The following is a 22,281-nucleotide window of genomic DNA, read 5'->3' on the forward strand; positions in this document are numbered from 1 at the left end:
TCTAAATTATTTAGTAACAAATTAATATTATCGAAGGGAAGCTAAACTACGAAGATTAAGGGTAAAGAGAAATCAATGAATAAAGGACCTAAGTCATAGGTTCACCAATAAATAATATTTCAGGGTAAAACACAATAATCGATCATCAATGCATCAATTAATCAGATCATAAAGGGCTTTCGCTACATATTACAATCACAGAGCTAATCTACCGGTGTTAAATCTCATCTCTCGAATCTCGACTTAACCATTTATAAATTAACCTGTCTATTAAAACTAAGCCTAAATATTAATTCTCATCTCTCGAATCTCGAATAAATATTGCTAAACTCATACATAAAATATCTGCGCAAATCTAGTTGCATAGCATTAAATCAATCAATAGGAAATTAATCAAGAATTGACAATCAACAACAATAAATTACCCGTTCATATAATTTATGGATCCCCATAAACCCTAGAAAGAAAACTACTCAAACATAATTAAATCTAAACTAAACAAAATAATTAAACAAGTCATGATGAAAGAAATAAAATAAATAACTAAGATTAAAGGAGAAGAAATCGTTACCAAAGTAATCGGAATTAAAGAGTTGAATTAAGAACAAAGTTGTAGAGAGAGAAAATAATCTAAAAACTAAGTAGAGAGAGAAAGTCTAAGAGAAGAGATAATAGAAGTAAAAAGAGAGAGATGTCCTCCATAAAAAAAACTCTAAAACGTATTTATATTAAACACTTAATTAATCCTAATTAAAATTAACAAAAATCGCCTAAGCCAGCTCCTCATAAACACGCGCCCGATCGGGCTCGCCTTTTTCCCATCATGGGCGTCTCTCGCGCCCGGCCGGGCGCGAGATAGGGCGGAGAGTTGCTTTATCCTTCTTTCACCCCGCCCGGCCGGGTGCGCCTTCGAGCGGAGCCTATTTTGGCCGGGCCACAACCTTTGCAACTTGGACTTCTCGATTGGGCTCCGATTTTTCGGCCCAATCCGGATTTTCTCCTTGGGTCTTGAATACTCGGTCTAAATACCTCGGTATCACATGCATCAAGGCCCTAATCACCGGTTCGATGACTCTAACCGGCCCTGGGCTATGAAAATTGGTCGTGCTCCTCCAATGCTCGTAGTTGCTCTATAAAAATCCCGGGAAAATGCTCCAAAAGTGCAAATCCCTACAAAAGTCAACCAAAACTACGAAAACATTAGGAAACACCAATTAGTAATAAAAGTGGCTCTAAAGAGCCAAAAACACTACCAATTATGACCAGGGGACGGGGGTAAAATACTATATAAAATGGACATATCACTGACCTTCCATCGACATCCATGGGGCAGCCTAGATAAGTGCCCATTTGGTCCTTGTCCTTCACTCCAAGGGTCTTTCTGAGTATCTTCTTGAATTTATTTGGCTTATTTTTTGAGAAGATAACGTAGGATTTGCTCAGATTCACCATTTCACCTGATATTGCACAAAACTTGTTAAAGGTACACGCTACATTTTTTAAAATATTTAGGGGTACACAAAACAAATTCTCTTAAAATTCCACTAATTATACTTCAGATTATAAAAGTACCCAATAATCCCTACCCTATATAATTCCTAAAACTTTTGTGCAAGGCTTACTATTGTGATTATTACAAAACGAAAGGAACATGAAAATATAAATCGTGATGAATCTAAAAATATCCTCCATGACTATATTTTTCCATAGTTGTAAATCTTCAAAGCTAGTCAAAATGAATTACACAAATAGTGTAAAAGTCAACAAGGTTTTTTTGTTGTGGCCAGCCACATTATGCGGCAAGGTGACACACACTAAAACACTGACCTGATAACCCCTAACCGACTAAGTTTCCCTTGACTGAGTAACTCCTGACAACGGAGTAACCCCGGTCACACAACCCCTAACTGAGTAACCTTTAATCGACCTAGTAATTTCCTAATTGGATAATCCCGACCACATCGTAGGACCAATCACATAAAAATTGTTTGACCAATCACATAAAAATTGTGAAAAGTCAAAATATTGTAAGTAAAATAAAATATCGAGGAAGTATTTATTTTGGATAAGTATTTACATGGAAATGATTTTTTTTTTTAGGGGAATAGAGGGGGTGTTTTAAATCTCCCAATTAAAGGAGTTTGGCAATCAACAAGACAGCAACAAATTATTGGAATTTCTGTCCTTGCATGTCTTAAAAGTCATTTTCTCATTTTGGCTACTTGTGCGCATAGGTCAGTAATTAGACTTTGGAATTTTCTTAGTCAAAAGTAGAACCAACATTTCCACTTTAGATTTTTCTTATTGATGAAAATTAAAGGGAGTAGCATCATATATACTCCTTATCCGTCTTTCTCATTGTAATGAATTATTAGTTGAAAACTGATAACATAGCAAGAGAGAAGCATATGGCAGATGTGAATGGCATCATCGCAGGAAAGCCTCTTCGTTGCAAAGGTATTTGATTTATAGTATAAACTTTACTTTCCGTCTTTAATCTAATACTCTCTTTGTTTAATTTATCAAGCAATACTTTCGTCAAAAAAAAAAAAAAAATAAAAAAATAAAAAAATCCAAGCAATACTTGACTCACTAGTATATATTCATATCTTGCCAAATAAGGGTGTTTGGGTTGGGCTGGGAATCTCTTTACCTTTTTTAGTTTTCCCTCTATTCGTAAGTGTCTGGCTCACAAATATACATCCAAAAAACCGGAAGGGTTGAATCATGGTTAGAGCCATTCCCCTTGCCGAAAAAAAATAAATAAATAAATAAAAAAATAAACTCTGTTTGAAATTAGTTGTCGTATACCCATAAATTACACTATTAATGTGAATACGAAGAATGTATTAATTTTGGATGGAGCAATGATGATTAGTATAGTAGTAATAGCGCGTGCACTATTAGGACCAGTGTCTAAAAAATTGAAATGATGCAGCTGCTATCGCTAGAGAAGCAGGACAACCGCTGGTGATAGAGGAGGTGATAGTGGCTCCACCAAAAGCCCATGAAGTTCGGATCAAGATCATTTGCACCTCACTCTGTTATAGCGACATCACCTTCTGGAAATTAAAAGTATGTATATGATTATCCCAGCAATTAATTGCAAATTTCATCTTTTTTTGTTTGAAATTGCAAACTATGTTCAAAATGCTTTATATTATAGGTGAATATGACTATTTAAGGCTTCAAATTAAACGTTCTGCTACATGCAAAATACTTTTAATATGTTACACATCTCCCGATATTAATATTATAATTATTCATTTTCTCAAAAAAAAAAATTATAATTATTTATAATTTAATATTAGTGTATACTGTATAATGCTAACACACGACACATCTTTCGTTTCATAATCCATAAAATCGTAACATTTTACACTATCTATATGTGAACTTTGGTTATGACTTATACGAGTATTATTAATTTATTATACACCACGGGATAATATGTATGTAGCCATTTATGTAACTTTCGGAATTTTGGGTTACTATGTTATATTATACGTAGCATATGTGTGATTGTGTGAACTGCCAAAAGAATGCATAGAAAGTTCAATTCGAAATTCGAATCCCTTTTTTAGTGATGGATTGAGCAATTTTCCTAACTAGGGGCATTTTAAGGTGGGGGCCTTCTACTATTCCTCCTCTATCAAAATTAGGGCTGGCAAAAGCTGACCCGACCCGAAAACACGACCCGAACCTGACCCGAAAATAGCGGGTTTGGGTTGAGATTCTTGATCGAAAACTTAAATGGGTCGACACGAACCCGACCTGATAATTAAATGGGATAGGTTAAGGTTGAAATTTTCAACCCGAAAATGACCCACTTAACCCGAAATAAGTGAAATAGCCAAAAAAAAAATGCTAAAGTAAACTAGCCCAAGCCCATATTTAAGTTCTAATAAAACATAAAACCCTAAATCCTATCACACTCTCAATCCTCTCCCAGCAGCCGTAAGAAGCCCTTTCTCTCTCCTATTTCAAGTTTCCTCTCAATTTTCTCTCTCTTCAATTGTGGAGATCCATAATTCCATATTGCAATTCAAGAGTAAGGCAGGCAGTTCCCAGACTTCCCACACATTAAATTATGGAAGAATGAGAGGTGGAGGCAGCGGCGACACTACTGACGATATTACAAGCTAGTAAATGTGATGAATCTGATGATAATTGTTTTTTTTTTTTCATGTTTTTGTTATTTACCTTGTAATTTATTGATTTAGTATTTTGGTTTCAACTAAAGCAATGTGTCTATGAACTTTGATAATATCAAGGGGTTTGATAATAAAAGTTATTAGAAAAACAAATCAGGCTAGTTTCAGGTTGAATAATCTGATTAAAAATTTAAAACCCAAAAAAAAAAAAAGTCAGGTGAGATAAGGTCAATTTCGGGTTGACCCGAACCCGATAATATCAGGTTCAGGTTCGGGTTTTCAACCCGAAAAGTTAAATGGGTCAGGTTAGGGTTGGGGGGTAGTTGACCCAAAATCAACTGACCCGAACACGAACCCGACCCGACCTGATCCATTTGCCAGCCCTAATCAAAATGCCTAGCCTACTAATCTAAATTGAGTTAACACGTGAGAGGTTTCAGCCTAGTCATATCATCTAGGTTACTAGTGGAAAAATATTGTGGCTAAGATCCGATCTGGCCCGTTATTAAGACTTTAAGATTGACCGGACTACCTTACTTTGTACTTATCTAAGCTGATTTTGTTGTGTTTTCGCTTACAGGATTTTCCTGGATGCTTTCCAAGAATCTTTGGCCATGAGGCTGTTGGGTAAGCTATGACTTTATTTGTAAATCTTCCCTATATTATTTTTTGTGTTTATGGTTATTAATTTTTGGATAAATTCTCACTTATATGTCATTGTCATGATAATCTCTTTTTTTTATGCTTATTTCTTCAGTTAATGTATTATGCATTTATGCTTATACACATGAGACATGTCACGTACTCGTAGATGACATAAACGGAGTAATATTTGAGATTATGTGTGCGCATTTCCAGTACTAAACATCGATTGGACGCTAATAAACGAAATGTTGTATTATGATCTTTTCAGCTTTTATTATGGTAGTTATATGTACAAATTACGTATTCTGTTATAAGAAAGTATAAGAATGAATGTAAGAATTAAGAATGATGGAGTAAGAAATATGGAAACAGATCATACACTGAAAAATTGATAAGTAAAATGGCTGTCACTTGTCTCACTTACCATGGTGAAATGGTGATTATGTTTATGTAGCAACAAGGACTAACTTACTAATCGACTGTAGGATCGTAGAAAGTGTGGGAGAGGGAGTAGTTGAAGTGGTGGAAGGTGATTATGTGCTACCAGTTTTCATAGCGGATTGTGGTGATTGCAATGATTGCAAGTCCAGTGAGAGCAACTTGTGTTCGAAGCTGCCATTCAAGATCTCCCCGTGGATGCCTAGGGAAGATAGCAGCAGATTCACTGATTTGAACGGGGAAACTCTGTTTCATTTCTTGTCCGTTTCAAGCTTTAGCCAATATACTGTTGTCGACGTTTCTCATCTCACCAAGATTGACCCATCCATTCCTCCCAATAGGGCATGTCTTTTAAGCTGTGGGGTTTCCACTGGTAATATCTCTATTCTTATGCCGTATTCTTTGCCTCTTAAGGCTCTTATATATCTACTTATATATGTATATGGACAGACTAATTTTTAAATCTCAGATCATTCTAAACTGGTTTAGCTTGATTAATGTCGTTTGTTTTAGGGATAGGTGCTGCTTGGCGAGCTGCCAATGTCAAACCTGGATCAACAGTTGCTATATTCGGCATTGGAGCCATTGGACTGGGGGTACAACATTGCTTCATGCTATGCTATATTTGTGTGCTTTTGTGTAGCTTTGGTTGATTTGTAGAACTTTATGGCGTTTCTGTAAATTATTATTATGAACAATGACACATGTGTATGCTGTTTTTGGGCATCAAGGTGGCCGAGGGAGCAAGGCTTTGTGGAGCAACTAAGATAATAGCAGTAGATATAAACCCAGAAAGATTCGAATTTGGTATAATACAGTATAATTTCAATCTCAAATCTACTTGGCTTTCCATCCCATGACATAAATTGTGTAGCTAGTATGATTTTGATAATCCTTTTATATTTTGCTTCAGGTAAAAAGTTTGGAGTTACAGACTTTATCAACTCGAACAATTGTAAGGATAATAAGACTGTTAGCCAGGTCTTGGTTCTTTCCTTTATCTAACACAGCCAACTTTGGGAATGCAATACACAAGTAGTTATTCTTGGCGTTTCGCCGTTGCTTAAACCTGGATGTAATGGTTGGCTTTCATGTGTTGAGCAGATTATATGCGAGATGACAGATGGAGGTGCTGATTATTGTTTCGAATGTGTAGGAAATGCAACTTTGGTACAAGAGGCTTATGCTTCATGCCGAAAGGTTTTTCTTCTTCCATTTCCTTCTTTCTTACCCTTAATAAAACAAGTTCAAGTATACATGTGCAATATTGTCCATGTACAAGATATGGCACAAATCATCCTGTATACACTCTTAGAGAATTGTGAGCGAGTTTTGCATTGTGATTTTGAGGAATTGAAGCAGAGATTATTAAAATTACATACACGTCGTATAAATCGTATTAATTGATTATATATTTCAGGGTTGGGGAAAAACGAATGTGCTAGGAGTGGACAAGCCAGATGCACAATTGAGCCTCCTTTCTGTGGATGTGCTGCTTAGCGGTAAATCTATAAAAGGGTCAATATATGGAGGTCTCAAGGCAAAATCTGATGTTCCTATCCTTGTAAAACGTTATTTGGACAAGGTAAGTTCTTAGCACTTGAATTAAATAATTATTGGTATTTGCATGTTAGCCTTTGGTATTTTGCTTTATACTTTCGCGAAATTGTTAATTTGATAAGATTAAGTTAGGGCATGTTCACGTTTACTTAATTTCAGTTCAGTTCAGCTCCAATCAGTTCAATTCAGTTCAGTTCAGCTCTAATCAGTTCAGTTTAGTTCAGTTCAGCTCCTAAATTCCCTCTCTCATAAAATATTCATTTCAGCTCAGCTCAGCTCCAAATAGTTCAGTTCAGTTCAGTCAGCTCGGTTCAGTACATGTGAACAGGCCCTTAGTATTTTATATTTTCAATTCTTAAGAATTTACGAGTTTCTTTTATAAGGTAATAATGATATATGTAATCTTTGGTACTCTGTATTATAGCTAGGGGTGAACATGGTCTGGTTTGGTGCGGTTTGAGTCCAAACCAAACCAAACCGCAAAATATGGTGTTTCGGGTGAAACAATGGGACCTTCAACAAGGTCCCTTTGAAGTGGGCTGAAGACTGGACTCGGTCCAAATGATGGTGGGCCGAGGATTTCCTGCACAGCAACACACGTAAACTGGCCTGGGGGTTGTGTCGAGGAAGGCCCCTCCGATGCCGAAGTCAGTACAGTGCAGAGAGAAAAAGTGCTATGCAGGAGAATTAATTGCTTGAGACTATTTGTGAATCAATGCAATGTAGGAGAAGTGGAGGCTTTTATACCTTAGCACAATGAAGAGAAATGGGCTTGGAGCCAAGTGGGCTTGCCACGTTGACTGGACCCTTGACTTGACTTGGCATGGATTGGAAGATTGAACCTTTGGCCTTGGGCTTTTAATTGAATCATTTATGCACTGGCCCAATTAAGCTAAATTGGACCCAAACAACTTGCCCCCCCCCCAGAACCGATTTGGAAGAATGACGGGTCGGGTTTTGATTAACAAAAAATGGAGGGAAGTAAATGATTTAATTGAATCAAAAGATTTAAAATTTAAACAGTCATTCAGGCAGTAACCGTCATTTGGATAATTATTAAGGAAGTTGGACGGATAACGGGTAGTTAATTTGGAGGGAGTGTGTTTAACGGTTACTTAATGAGGGATTAATGAGAGATTAAAGGGCGGACTCCCAGAATTCTCATTTCTGACACATTTCGAACTCTCTGTCCTCATTTCTTCGCAAATTCACACTCCAAACTCGCGCAAACCCTTAATTCTGACTTCAAACTTCACTAATTCCCCGAGAACTGGGCTTCAAAAACCGAAATTTGTTACTCCGAACTTGCAGATCGGCAAATTCCGCTTCGATTTAAGGTAATTTTCTTCGAATTTTCTTTGATTTTCGTTGAGTTTGAAGTACCCCTTTCTTTTTTCGACTTTTTCTCTCGAATCTTCGACTATCTACGACCATGGCTAGAGGTAGAGCCCGAGGCCGAGTTAGACATCCGAGGGATCGAATTACCAACCAGGGTGAGGAAAACCCTCAGCCTGCTCGGGAAGAAGGAATTCCCGCTATACCACTCAATACAATGCCTCCCCGCGAAACGGAGGAGACGAGCACTTCCGGCCAGGACGATGCTCCGGCTGCCGTGCTATGGGACTTGCCCCTAGGGGCCGTTGAATGGTTAGATGCCAAAGAGAACTTCGGCTTGATGACGAACTGCCCCTACTCCTGGTGGGTGAAGAATGGGGAGGATTACCGCCTTGCTGAACATGTGGAGTTATTTTATGGTATTTTGGAAGAGGACGGGTACTGGTGCCGAATGCCAGTTGAGACTGATAGAATTCACCGTCCACCCCCAGGCTACGTGGGGGTGTATACTCGGCAGTTGCATTATGGGCTTTGATTCCCCCTACATCCCTTCATGAGGGATTTACTCATCAAATACCGAATTTCTTTGTGTCAGTTGACACCCGTCAGCATCCGAAGGGTGATGGCCTATCTTTGGGTGTGCTTATTTTATAAATTTCAGCCGAACTTGCACTACTTTAAAAGGTTGCACAGACTGGTGCCGAACATCCAGAGTGGGTATGGTCACCATGGGTCCGGATGGTGGCGAATCGAGAGCTTGCCGAGATATCTAACTGTCTGGCCGAACGTAAGTTCGGACAAGGACTGGCGGGGCCAGTGGATCTGGGTCAGAGCTCCTTCGGATCCTGATCATCCGAACTTCTTTGGTGCCCCCCGGTACCTATCCAGACCTGATCCTAACCTGGAGGATCTTGGCCCCGAAGAGCCCGAGGCAGCTAACCATCCTGATTATGGTCGGCTGAATCTCTTTGGGAAGAAGGTTAATCCCAGAGGGACTGGCCGATGGAAGCATGTGGCGGAGAACTGGCTACCGGACTCTTTTTATGCGTTCCAGGAGCGCTTACTTGCCACTGTCGGCCTCAGTCGAAAGTACAAAGACTATAAGTATCTTCGGTTGGGGCCGAGGATTTAGCTTTCTTGCCTTTTTAATTTATATTTTAGTACCCTTCAGCTATTGCTTCATTGTTCTGAAGGTTTGAATTTTTTGTCTCAGTGCTGCACGAGAGCGAAGTCCAGATCGATTACGGGTGTTTAGGAATCACTGCTGAAAGAGTGGTGACGAACAACACGTCGTGGATAACTGATTCCAAGGATCGTCCTCTGCACCTTCACTCAAACAAGCTTCAAATCTGCCCTGCTTCAGATTACCTGAACCAGAAGCCTTGGTGGGAAAAGCGAGATCCCTTCATTCGCTTAACCCCCGAAGAAGAAGAAGCTGCCAAGACTGCTGCTGAAGTAGCTAGGGTAACCAGGGCTTGTGAAGGTGGTGAAGAAACTTCTGGGGCTGCAGAAGTGCGAGCGACTGTTGCTGAAAATGAGCCTTTGCCAAAGACTTCGGTGAGCTCTTCTAACTTTGACTTAGCATTTTACATTTTTTTTTTGAAGTTTATTCTCACTTCTTGCCCACCTCTTTTTCAGCAGTCTGACGAAGTAGACGGCGTAAAAAGACGAGAAGGAAAGGGTCCTATCAGGCCCGAAGACCTATCGGAAAGTTCTTCAGACTCAGACAAATACATGAACCCAAGCTTGATGGGGCCGCCGAGAAAGAAAAGGGTGGTGGTCCCCCTTGGGGATTTCAACCCAGCAAGGGCAACCGCTGGGATTTCAATTAGAGAGCCCGAAGACAGGGCTCGGCCGAAAGTTCCTGCTGGGAGCCCGTCGAAGACTCCCCCTCCTCCGCCTCTAATCACTCAGGACGTGGAGGTGAATCAAAAGACTCCTGACCAAGTGGAGGAGGGTCAGGATGGAAAGCCAAAGGATGGTGCCCCCGAGGGTCCTTCTATCATCGGTACAATGACAGGGGCGTTTGCTGACGCCATAGAAAGAGAGGTTGACGCTCTTCTGGGGCATCCGCCTGCAGTCGTCGTTGAGGAAGAGCTCGGAGAGCACATGGAGGAGGATGAGGCTGATTCGAACGAGAACGTCAATGCTGAGGCTCCTTCTTCCTCACTCCCCTTCTTCCGGACTTTCCAGTCTGGAGAAATGGGTTTTGCTGCCTCCGTCCCTATTTACTCGGCAGTGCAAAATGTAATATGGGGAAGGTTTAGGGACGAGGCTCTTGCTTTCTTCGGAGATCTCTCCAAACTGTCTGGGGTGGAGAGGACTAGAGAGTGGTTGCTCCGAGCCAAAGCTGGAATTGGGGAGCCCAGCCGAAGGATTCCTGACCCAGCTGTAGAAAATCAGAGGCTGCTTATGCAGGTATTTTTCACTAAGTTAAATTTGTTTAACTTTATCAAATTTTCCTTACGTCTCATCTGATTCGACCTCTTTCGATTCCCAGATGGTGCACAATCATACTCTCACTGTTGAGATGATTGATACCCTTCAGCTGAAGGTTGAGGAGGCTGAAGCTAGGGCTAAGCTGGCCGAGCTGAAGCAAGGGAAAGCTGAAGATCGAACCAAGCAAGTCGAAAAGGCCTTCAGCCTCTTCTGCCATGAGATGGAGACGGAAGTCCTCCCAGCAATAGATAAGGGTGAAGCCTTGATCAATGAGTACGGGGCTGTTGACATTCCGAGTCTCAGGGCTCGGATCGAGCAAAAAATAGAAGATGAAGTCAACACCCGAATGGCTGGCAAAGAGGAAAGAATCCGGCAGAGAGTTGAGAGCTTGGAGGCTGATGTGAAGCGTCTCAGTCAGGCTGTTGATAACAAGGACAGCTAGCTGATCGAAGCTCGTACCGAAGGTGAAGCCCAGAGTTAGAGGCTGGTCGACCTAGAGGCCCAGTTGAACGAAAAAGAGATTGAGATGTCTCAAGATCATACTGCAATGGGCTTGGTCCGAAACCAGCTACAGACTCAAGGGCAAGAAGCTGGAAGAGTCGTGCTTCAGCTTAATGAAGTCCAGAAGAAGCTAGCAGATGTTAAGGAGCAGCTAAAGGTCAAGATCTACACTTAGGAAGAGTATGACCAAAGCTATGACTACAGCTTCAATGTGGCTAGGAGACTGGCTCACCACGCCGATCCTACTATCAGCTAGGACCAATGTGAGATCTGGGCTCTGGATGCAAAGGACCCTCACATGGTTATCCCTCACCAGGCTGAGATTGAGTTGATGATCAGGCTGGACGCTATTGAGAATGAAGAGGCTTGCTAGGAAGGAAGCTGAAGAAAAGGAAAAGGAGGCCAAGTCGAGGGCTCAGCCTGCCTCTTCTACAGCCGGAGCTGAGACTGGGAAGGAATCCAGCAGCCCTACTCAGCCAGATCCTCAAGCTGAAGCCTAGGAACTCGGGCAGTCGTCTTCAGAATCTTGCGGATCCACTTGTGCTTAAGTTATTAACTTGCCGCTTCTGAATGTTTTTTGCCTTGTCTGTTTTTGCTTCAGCTTGCCTTAATGTACAAACTCTTTTAGTTTTTTTCTTGTACGTATTTCATCAACTGTAATTTTCCGCTTGTGGGCGGCTGCCGATATTTATCTTTGTGTTCTAAAACTTTTTAATTTGTTGTAGCTCGGAATTCGGGCATACTTTCAAGAATCCGATGCTTTTTCTTCTATTGCTTAAAAGCTTTGACTTGGAAGATTTCAGCTGAAGATAATTTGCACTTGCATGCTTATTGTCCCCCAAAAATCTAAAGACTTGGTCTTCAGGTTTCTCATATGACTGTCTGTTAATGTTAACAGAATTTCTAGTATTTCGCGCTATTATTCTTGTTTTTTCGACTATCCGAAAGAAAGGATATCTGAGACACAAGGCCAGCTTAAGGCAATGTCTCAGACAATAACCCTCTGGGGTACAGGGCTCAGTTAAGGCAATACCCCAGATTCGTCCATGGACTCATTGCCTTGAAAAACGTGTCTGTCGGAAGCATTTGCTTCGGCTGAAAGACTGACGTTTTGTTAAAGGCGGGCCTATCAGCAATCCAAAACCTGATGCCTTTAAGGAAAAGGCTTGGACAGTGCCGAAGAAAAACCCTTAAAGAGTAGATAGAAGAAGGGAAAAAAAATGAAAATAAAAATTTGCGAATATTAATAGAAATGGTGGCTTGGAGGCCTTTTTATTAATAATAAAATATGCACTTACAAATATTGTTCTGCCCCGAAGGGCTTATACATGGTATTTCTTAAGTACATCCGCATTCCAATGATTTTTCACCTCAGTTTCATCCAACTGCCGAAATCGGTATGTTCCAGGCTGAAGTTCATCATAAATTTCATAAGGTCCCTCCTAAGTGGCTGAGAGTTTCCCATGGATTCGGCTCTTCTGCATAGCCGCAGCGTTCCGAAGGACGAGGTCTTTAATTTTGAGAGGCCTTGCATGGACTCTTCGATTGTAGAATTTGTTGATTCTCTACTTATATGCGGCCATTCTGTCTCGTGCAAAATCTCTGACCTTGTCTAGGAAATTGAGGGATTCCTTCATGAGCTGTTCATTTTCAGCTGAGAAATGGTGCACTCGGAGACTTTCGGCGCCGATTTCTACTGGAAGGACAGCTTCGGCTCCATACACCAGCTCAAAAGGTGAATGGCCCATAGCCTCTTTTTCAGTTGTCCGAAGTAACTAGAGAGTTCCAAGAAGTTCCTCTAGCCATTTGGACTTTTGATCTTCAACCCTCTTCTTAAGAGCGTTAAGGATCTGTTTATTAGCAGCTTCGGCTTGACCGTTACTTTGCGGATGACACACTGCTGAGTATGCCAACTTGATGCCAAACTGATTAGTATACCGCCTTAAAGGAAAATTATCAAATTGCCTCCCATGATCAAAGACAAAAACCTTCGGGATATCGAAGCGGGTGATAATGTTTTGCCAGATGAATTTTCTAACAGTCTGCTCTGTAATGTTCGAGGCTACGTCGGCCTCAATCCATTTGCTGAAATAGTCGATGCCGACTATCAGCCATTTTTTCTGGTATGGAGCATTCGGGAAGGGACCCAAGATATCCAACCCCCATTGAGCAAACGGAAGCGGATTCAAGATCGGCCGAAGATCTCAGGCTGGCTGGTGGATAACTGGTGCGAATTTTTGACATTTTTCACATTTTCTGACCAGCTCCTTAGCATCTGAGGTCATGGTGGGCCAATAATACCCTGCCCTTAATGCTTTATGGGCCAAACTCCTTCCCCCAATGTGGTTCCCACAGATGCCGAGGTGAATCTCCCGAAGGATGTAATCAGCATCTGTTGGTCCCACGCATTTTAGCAACGGGGCTGAGAAGGATTTTTTCAGGAGCTCTCCTCTGAAGACTATGAACCTTGAGCTAGCTCGCTTCAGTTTGGAGGCTAAGATTCTGTCCTCGGGAATTTCTCCCCGAAGTTTATAAGCTAGGATGGGATCCATCCAGCTCGGTTCATGGTCAACGCAGCACACTTCAGATGCTTCGTCGACGCTTCTTTCTCGGCGCACTTCCACATATACAGATCGGTTCAGCTCGGTTAGAGTTGAACTAGCAAGTTTGGAGAGTGTGTCGGCTTGAGCATTCTGACACCTTGGGATCAACTGAACTTCGAAGGTTCTCAACTTCGCAATAATTATTTTGATCTTGGCGAGGTAGGCTATCATTGAGGGCTCTTTGGCCTCATACTCTCCTCGGATCTGATTTGCGACTAGCTGAGAGTCTGTCTTGAGACATACATGCTCGGCTTCCAGAGAGATGCACAATTCTAGGCCAGCAATTGCTGCCTCATATTCGGCTTCGTTGTTCGAAGCTTTGAAAGAAAATTTTAGTGCATACTCAAAGGATTTGCCCTCGGGAGAGGTTATCACTACCCCTGCCCCCGAACCATTTACGGTGGAGGATCCATCCGTAAAAACGGTCCTGACTTTCTTTTCTTCATCTAGCGTTTCCTGGTATGAGCATTCGGCTAGGAAGTCCGCTAGAGCTTGAGCCTTGATGGATGCCCTCGGCTATTAGCTGATGCTGAACTTAGTGAGCTCGAAAACCCACTTGGCTAGCCTACCGGATTTTTCGACTTTGCCGAGGATCTTTTCCAGTGGCTGATCAGTTAAGACCACTATTTGATGGCAATCAAAGTAAGGCCTCAAATTCCGAGCGGCTACCACTACTGCATAAGCAACTTTTTCGAGTAGGGGGTAGCGAGTCTCGGCATCCGTCAGAGTGTGGCTGACGAAATAGATCGGCTGCTGAACTTTTTCTTCTTCCCTCGGTAGCACTGCACTTATAGTGGCTGGGCTGACTGCCACGTACAAGTACAGGATTTCCCCTTGACGAGCCAGCGTAGAAGTTAAGCAAGATGCTCCCGAAGCTGCTTGAAGGCCTCTTTTTGCTCGCCTTCCCAGATGAGCTCTTTGGTTTTTGGAAGTTTGAGGGCTTTGAAGAAGGGCAGTCCCTTGTCCGAGGCTCTAGAGATGAACCTTGAAAGGGCAGTCATTCTTCCGGTGAGCAACTGAACGTCCCTCTTTGTTTTCGGCTTGGGAAGATCGAGCGCCGCTTGCACCTTTGCGGCATTGGCATCAATCCCTCTTTTGCTCACCATGAAGCCGAGGAATTTCCCAGACTTCACGCCGAAGACATACTTCTTCGGATTCAGTTTCATTTAGTGCTTTCTTAAGGTGGCGAAGGTTACGGCCAGGTCTGTGACATGGTCTTTATCTTCTTTGCTTTTGACGATTGAATCGTTAACGTAGACTTCCATGTTTCGGCCTCTTTGATCGGCAAAAACTAGATCCACCAGCCTTTGATATGTTGCCCCCGCATCTTTCAATCCGAAGGACATCATTTTGTAATTATACACCCCGGCGTTCGTGACGAAGGCCGTCTTTACTCGATCGTCGGGATGCATGAAGATCTGATGATACCCCGAGAATATGTCCATGAAACTAAGCAGAGCGTGCCCACTTGTCGAGTCGACCAGCTGATCGATCCTCGGTAAGGGGTAGAAGTCCTTCGGACTAGCCCTATTTAGGTCCGTGAAGTCAACGCACATTCTCCAGGTGCCATATGTCTTCTGAACCATCACTACATTAGTCAGTCATTCTGGATACTGATAGGGTTCGATGAAGCCTGCATCCAGCAACTTTTTAACTTCGGCTGCGATGTCTCGGTTCTTACTTGCGGAATAATTCCGCTTCTTTTGCTTAATTGGCCGACACGTTGGGTCGACGTTAAGCTTATGGGAAATGAGGTTCAGATCAATCCCGGGCATGTCAGCTGCCGAGAAGGCGAACACATCTCTGTTGTCCCGAAGGAGTTGGACGAGCTCAACACGGACATTCGGATCAAGATCTTGTCCGATTGTGACGCATTTTTCAGGGTCTCCCTCGGTCAACTCAATTGTTTCGGTCTGATGGTCCAGCTCCATTGCTTTGGGGCCGGACTCTTTACAATTTGGCCTGCTGTCGATATCGGTAGGCTTCCTAGACTTTTTCTTCGGCTGGCCCTCTGAGTCTTTCGGCTCAGATGAAGGACCGACTCTTTCTTTTTCTGGCGAATTTTCTTTCGCTAGAGCTCCTTGAGCTAAAGCACTTAGGCCTTTCGGCTTCTTCGCACTTCGCTCCACTTCTTTTTCTTTTTCCTCCCCATCCTCTTCGTCGTCGTCTTCCGAGCGACTGGTGGATGGTTTGAGGTAATTGCACCTTTGGGCTTCCTTTTGGTTGCCCTCAATTCTCTCGGGATAGTCGGCGTCTTAAACGTAAATCATTATTTGATGATACGTGGAGACCACCCCTTGAATCTCGTGAATCAAAGGTCTCCCAATGATCACGTTGTACACTGAAGGAGCGTCAATAACCAAAAATTCGGTCATGACGTTCCTGGCTGCTTCTTCGCGGTCGATGGTGACAGGAAGAGTAATCTTCCCATCAGGATAAGTTGAAGACCCATTGAATCCAGATACCGAGTAGGATACTGGCGTGAGGTGTTTGGTCTTCAGCTTGATTTGGTTGTAGGCCTTTCGAAACAAAATATTTGCTCCGCTACCACCGTCGACGAGAGTTCGCCAGACATTGTGGTTGGCCACCGTGGTGATGATCACCAGGGGATCCTCGTGAGAGTACGTCACCCCCGGCAGTCGGCGGCTGTGAACGTCATGTTCGGCACCGGCGACTCAGGAGGCTGAATGTCAGCGTTGTTCACCTGGTGGGTCAACGCCTTAAGGTGACGTTTCCTCTCCCTCCGAGAATAGGTTCCTCCGGAAATGGCCAGGATTGGAGGATATGCCTCTCTCTCCGGTGCCTTGTTCTTCCGGTGGAAGTCAATTTGTTACCGAGAGTCTTTCTCGGCATTTTAGGCTTTCTTCTCCTCGCGATGATCCGCTAGGTATTTTTTCAAGTATCCCCTTCGGACCATATCTTCAATCTGGTCCTTCAGCTGGATACATTTTCGGTGTTATGTCCAGGGGATTCATGGAATTCACACCACCGATCTTTATTTTTCTGCTGATACCACTGAGGAAGTGGTCTCGGCTTTTTGTACTTATGCTCGTCCTTGGTCACGCTGTAGATTTTTGCACGGGGAAGGGCGAGCGGTGTGTACGTTTCAAATCTACCTGTACGAGGGGCAAATTTGTCCTTTTCCGGCTCTGCCGAAGATGTTTCAGAGGCTTTCCCCTTTCCTTTCTTCTGGCCTTGGCCTTCGGACGAAGGTTGTTTTTGCTTCCCGGCCCTAGTTTGATGATGGGTTTTTGTTTTGTTCCACTCTTCGGCTCGGATGAACTTGTCCGAAGCGTTCAGAGCTTCCTCCAAGGTCTGCGGGGTATGCATGACCATGAAGTCGAGGAACGGTCCAGTCCGCAGGCCATGCTGTAAAGCAAAAACGGCCAACCCCTGGTCAAGGCTAGTGAAGCCAGATGACTTATTGCTGAAGCGAGTCAGGTACTCTCAGAGACTCTCGGTCTCCCCTTGCTGCAGGCCCATGAGCTCTGCAATTGTCTTCTCTCAGCGATTTGCTGTAGAAAACTTGCTCTTAAACTTGGTGGACAGATCGTCCCACCCAGTTATCGAACCTTCCTTGACCCCCTTGGAGATCCACGCTTGCGCGACTCCCTTGAGAGTAGTAGGAAAGTATTTGCACCAGGTCGCTTCGAACCTGGGATTCAGATGCATATACCCCTCATAGGAGGCAATGTGGTCCTTCGGATCCGAAGTTCCATCATAAGTGATTTGTGACGGGATTTTAACCGTCGGCACATGCTCTTCCAAAATCCATCGTTCGAACGAAGAACTGGTGGGAAGCATCACGGCCTTTCCTTTGTTCCTAGCGGTAGGGATCGCTCTCTGCCCTCTCACAGAGGTAGAAGTGGTTCTCGTCCCCGGCCGGGAAGACTCAAGATGGGGCTCGGCATTACCAGGAAAATAGAGGCGGATGTGCACACTCATTTCCCTTACGCCGAGACTGTCATAGACGCTTCGGCGGGCAGTCTCTGGCCGAGAGGCGTAGCTACTGCTTTTATTGCTGTGGTAATTTTGGGTGTCGGAATCCTTGAAGAAGTGCGGGTTCGTTTTCCTCTCCCGCTCGGTTCTTCAAGTATCCTCCTCCCATTTATCCTCCAATTCCTTGAAGGATTGGGGCTTTCCCCCCTCCTCTCTGATTCTCCTCCGCTGATGCCTGGTATGCGGAGGTGATCGGTCACGAGGAGGTGGCACGGTCCCAGCCTTCATGGCTTCCATGAAGACCGCAAGCGCTCTCGCTATTTCCTCAGTCGAGGGCCCCGTTTGAGGGGTTCTCGGCTGAGTATGGGAACGAGAATGGATGCTCAAAGGTGGGCTTCGAGCAATGGAATGGCTCGGACGTTAAGTGTTCGTCCTTTGCAAATGATGAGAAGGAGATTGAGTTCTCTCTTTCGATGGCCCTTCCGAGCTGGCCCCCTCAGAGGAGTGCCTTCTTGGTGAAGGCGACAGAGACGGAGTGGCGAGCGGACCTTTCTCAGGTGTCCCGTGACTCTTCTTTGACGAATAAGGGCCACTGCCGTCGGATTTTTTTTTCTTACGGTTCTTAGCCATTGATACTAAGATTGAGTAGAACGATTGAGATTGGCTTAGTTTTTTGAAAGTGTCCCTACAGACGACGCCAAATTGTTTCGGGTAAAACAATGGGACCTTCGACAAGGTCCCTTTGAAGTGGGCTGAAGACTGGACTCGGTCCAAATGATGGTGGGCCGAGGATTTCCTGCACAGCAACACACGTAAACTGGCCTCGGGGATTGTGTCGAGGAAGGCCCCTCCGATGCCGAAGTCAGTACAGTGTAGAGAGAAAAAGTGCTATGCAGGAGAATTAATTGCTTGAGACTATTTGTGAATCAATGCAATGTAGGAGAAGTGAAGACTTTTATACCTTAACACAATGAGGAGAAATGGGCTTGGAGCCAAGTGGGCTTGCCACGTTGACTGGACCCTTGACTTGACTTGGCATGGATTGGAGGGTTGAACCTTTGGCCTTGAGCTTTTAATTGAATCATTTATGGGTTGGCCCAATTAAGCTAAATTGGACCCAAACATATGGTTTTGTCAATTTTTCAAACCAAACCAAACCATAGTAGTATTGAAACCGGATCAAACCAAACCGTAATAATACGGTTTGATGTGGTTTGGTTTGCGGTTTATGTTGAGAAGACATTTTTTTCTTAAAAAATTGCTTAATAATACTTCATTAACTTATAGTAAAGTTTAAATAATTAGCCAAACGGATTAAATTGTATTAAAATTTACAATAAAAATAACGATTATAATTTTTTTTATATTTTTTTAATATATAATAATTATTTTTATTTATTTAAAAATTATATAAATATTAAAATACAGTTTATTGGTTTACGGTTTGGTTTGGTTTGGTTTATAATTTTTGAAAAACCAAACCAAACCGTTAACCGTATTTACAAAAAATTCCAAACCAAACCATATTTTTATAAACCGTAAACCAAACTAAACCGCTAAAATACGGTTTGGTCTGGTTTGGTTACGGTTTAGACCAAACTCTGTATAGCCCTAATTATAGCACTATAATTATATAAATGTTTCTACAAATCATATTTTAATTTGCCCTATTTTCTTGCAGGAAGTTCGACTTGATGAATTTGTGTCACATGAGATGAAATTTGACGAGATAAATAAAGCATTTGAATTGCTTATGGAAGGGAAATGTCTTCGATGTGTAATATGGATGGATTAACAAGTTCTTTATCCATTAATTTGTTGTATGTTGTGATCTATGACAAACACAAATAATGTATGAATGATGTTGGACAAAAATTGTAAGAGTTTTAATCTCAAGCTCTTAACGTTTTGTCATATGAGTAACATTTACTACTAGTGTCCTTTTAAACAAAAAATTATAACTAATTTTTGTAGAGTTTACAAAGTGAAAAGTAGGTTAAAATTTGAGTTTATCACACGAGAGTTAAACAAAAACTGTTAATTTCGTATAAATCAACAACTTTTCGCTAGGCAGGTTTCATGTATCACAGTTCTTGATTGTACATGTTGACTAGGTAAAGTACTGATTTATTTAAGAAAATGTTATTCCTTTCGTTTCAAGATGATCATCCCAATTTGACTGTACACGTTGATTACACACATTTGCTAACATATTACTTTGATTGTGGCACGTTTGCCAACACAATACTTTGACAATATTCTTATAAATATCTTTATACGGAGTACATATTAGTAAAATATATTACAATTAAATATTAATAGACTATTTATTGAGACGAATCAAGCAAGACCTAACATGATTATGTTATGTTTTATATATTAAAAGTTATTTAGAATGTACTCTCATCTTATAAATAGTGTCAAGATTCCAAATGAAAAGATCATTATAAAACAAAGGGAGTACTTGATTAACCTTTTATATTTTTTTGTATGACTCTATATGATTACTATATTTACTTAGCCAGTTTACGCTTTAGTTTGAGTACGATAGTTATTTAGGGGTACATAAATTATCATTTGAAAATCATGGGTCCATTACATTGAGTTAACGGCTTGTAGCATCAAAGGATCATGCAAGTCTGTAACCTGTGGAAGTGATAGCAAATGGAGTTGTTATATCATTAAAGCATTGGAACTCATATATTAAATGGAGTTGTTATTAACTCCCAAAATTGAAGTTGATTGAGATATGTCAACCATTCATAATTTCAATCAAAACTATATACTAATCAAAATAATAATATGCATTATTATGTGATATATATGCTGATAGAAATGTATTGGAAAGCATCTTATAAATAAGACCAAACATAATAGACGACAGTCACTAAATCAAACAGCCAGATCAAAGCCTTTCATTTAGATAACAATATATTTGTAGTTTTGTGCGATATATAGAAATAGAATAGTTTGTCCACCGGCTATCACAAGAGACGAGACTCACAATAGGTGTCAAAAAAACTAATCCGAACCAATTAAACTCAATCCAACTTAAAAGGATAGTGATCTAACTCAAAATTTTAATTTAATTTGTATCGACATAATAATTTTAGCATGATTCAAATACGACTAGCCCAAACCCCCCATCCGAACCCAATCTATTGACCCGAATTGAAAACTAACGCATTTGGTATATATCATCTTCAACGTGCTAGTCAATTATATTCGTCAGTTATTAAAAATAAAATCTTTAAAGTTTGGGTTTAAGATAAAATGACTTTTTTGGTATAACACGTTGTAATGATGTATAGGACCATTGGAGACGATGAGACAAGCAATAGTTGACTCTATGAGAGTCATGACTAGTTGTCTAGTGATTTGAAGTTATATTATTCCACTAGTTGTTTTATCCTATGAATATGATATTTCATATTTGAAGGGTTCATTTTATTATAAAAATGGACTTTCATGTTTATATTTTCGATTTAATGTTAATTAAAAGAGTACTCGTAAAAGATTGAACAACCATACTCTGTATGATGTAATTTTCATTCCTTTTTTACCAAGTTTTGGTTTAATGGAAAAGTTTGAATAGAGAATCTCACAAACATAACACACTTCCCTTTTTAGAGGGTCAACCTATTGGATTGGGTTTGATCCGTGAGAGTTTGTTATGGCAAGACAAAGATAAAAGAAGCACTCCGTAATTTTTGTCCCACCTTGAGAGTAGTACGTAGTTTCTTATACCTTCCTCATGAAGAGAACGCCTATACGAACGAAAAAAGTAGTTAGAATATGGATTACATAATTAAATGTCAAAATAGTTAAGATTGAGAAGAAAAAAATTTATTATGTTTTACGTATAACTACTCCGTGTATTTTATTACTTATAGATTAACCATGAGTAACCCTTACAATTGACTAACCATTTTGCGTATTTGTTTGCGAAATTGATCATAGACAATATGAAGTCCGGAGTATTTTTCAAAGAAAAAAAAAAGTACAGAGTATATCTTTTTCAATAAAACTAACTATATAAATTGGTAAAGGCTACACATACAATTGTTGTATTTAATACTACTTACAACTTTAATTTGTCATCTTCTTATTGGTTAGAAATATGGGCTCAAGTTCCATTTGAATTCAATTTATATTTGACTTCTAGTTTTCTCCCTTCTTTTGATGATAGGTCAAATTTCTAATAGTGTTGTATGTAGGGACAACATAAAATGGCAATTAGTGGTTTGTGGAGACGGATGTACCATGCGCATGGTACATCTGTTCAAAAGAAAACGGAAAGAACATTGCATAGAGATGTAAAGAACATTGAGCTAAAATGAAAAGAACATGTTATAGAATTGTAAAGATTAAAGAACATATATCTAAAGTGAAAAGAACATATTATTAAAATGTAATGAACGTGATAATTTCTAAGCGTCTATTTTAAACGAACATGAAAAATATAATAAAAGAACATGAGAGATATAAAAAAGAACATAGAGCTATTAATAACATTTAACATAACACTATCTTATAAAGAACATCATTTCAACCTTTGTCACATAATTCTCAAATTCAACATCCAGATTCATCAAATTTCATAAAGGAAAATAAACAATGAATTTTATGATTACAAAATATTCTAATTCAAATCTAAAATAACACAA

The 22,281-nt window shown here is 41.1% G+C and overlaps 1 protein-coding gene across 1 annotated transcript; it reads left to right on the forward strand.

The window, feature by feature from the left end:
• Positions 1–2,314: 2,314 nt before the first annotated feature.
• LOC145590986 (alcohol dehydrogenase-like 7) lies at positions 2,315–19,426 on the forward strand. The gene is made up of 10 exons (XM_081647374.1): positions 2,315–2,457; positions 2,939–3,075; positions 4,735–4,781; positions 5,285–5,610; positions 5,751–5,833; positions 5,969–6,044; positions 6,151–6,218; positions 6,342–6,437; positions 6,658–6,822; positions 19,296–19,426. The coding sequence occupies exons 1-10, from the start codon at positions 2,409–2,411 to the stop codon at positions 19,407–19,409; spliced, it is 1,161 nt and encodes a 386-aa protein (XP_081503500.1). The 5' UTR covers positions 2,315–2,408; the 3' UTR covers positions 19,410–19,426.
• Positions 19,427–22,281: the final 2,855 nt, after the last annotated feature.

Source organism: Chenopodium album, chromosome 18 (genome assembly GCF_948465745.1).
Source record: "Chenopodium album chromosome 18, dcCheAlbu1.1, whole genome shotgun sequence".
In the NCBI taxonomy this organism is placed as follows: Eukaryota; Viridiplantae; Streptophyta; class Magnoliopsida; order Caryophyllales; family Amaranthaceae; genus Chenopodium; species Chenopodium album.

Bases quoted from the DNA above. Each gene is read 5' to 3' on its own strand.
- LOC145590986 (XM_081647374.1), top strand. From the start codon at position 2,409: ATGGCAGATGTGAATGGCATCATCGCAGGAAAGCCTCTTCGTTGCAAA. The intron at 2,458-2,938 runs GTATTTGATTTA...GAAATGATGCAG, and splicing joins AAAGCCTCTTCGTTGCAAAG to CTGCTATCGCTAGAGAAGCA. The intron at 5,834-5,968 runs GTACAACATTGC...TTGGGCATCAAG, and splicing joins TTGGAGCCATTGGACTGGGG to GTGGCCGAGGGAGCAAGGCT.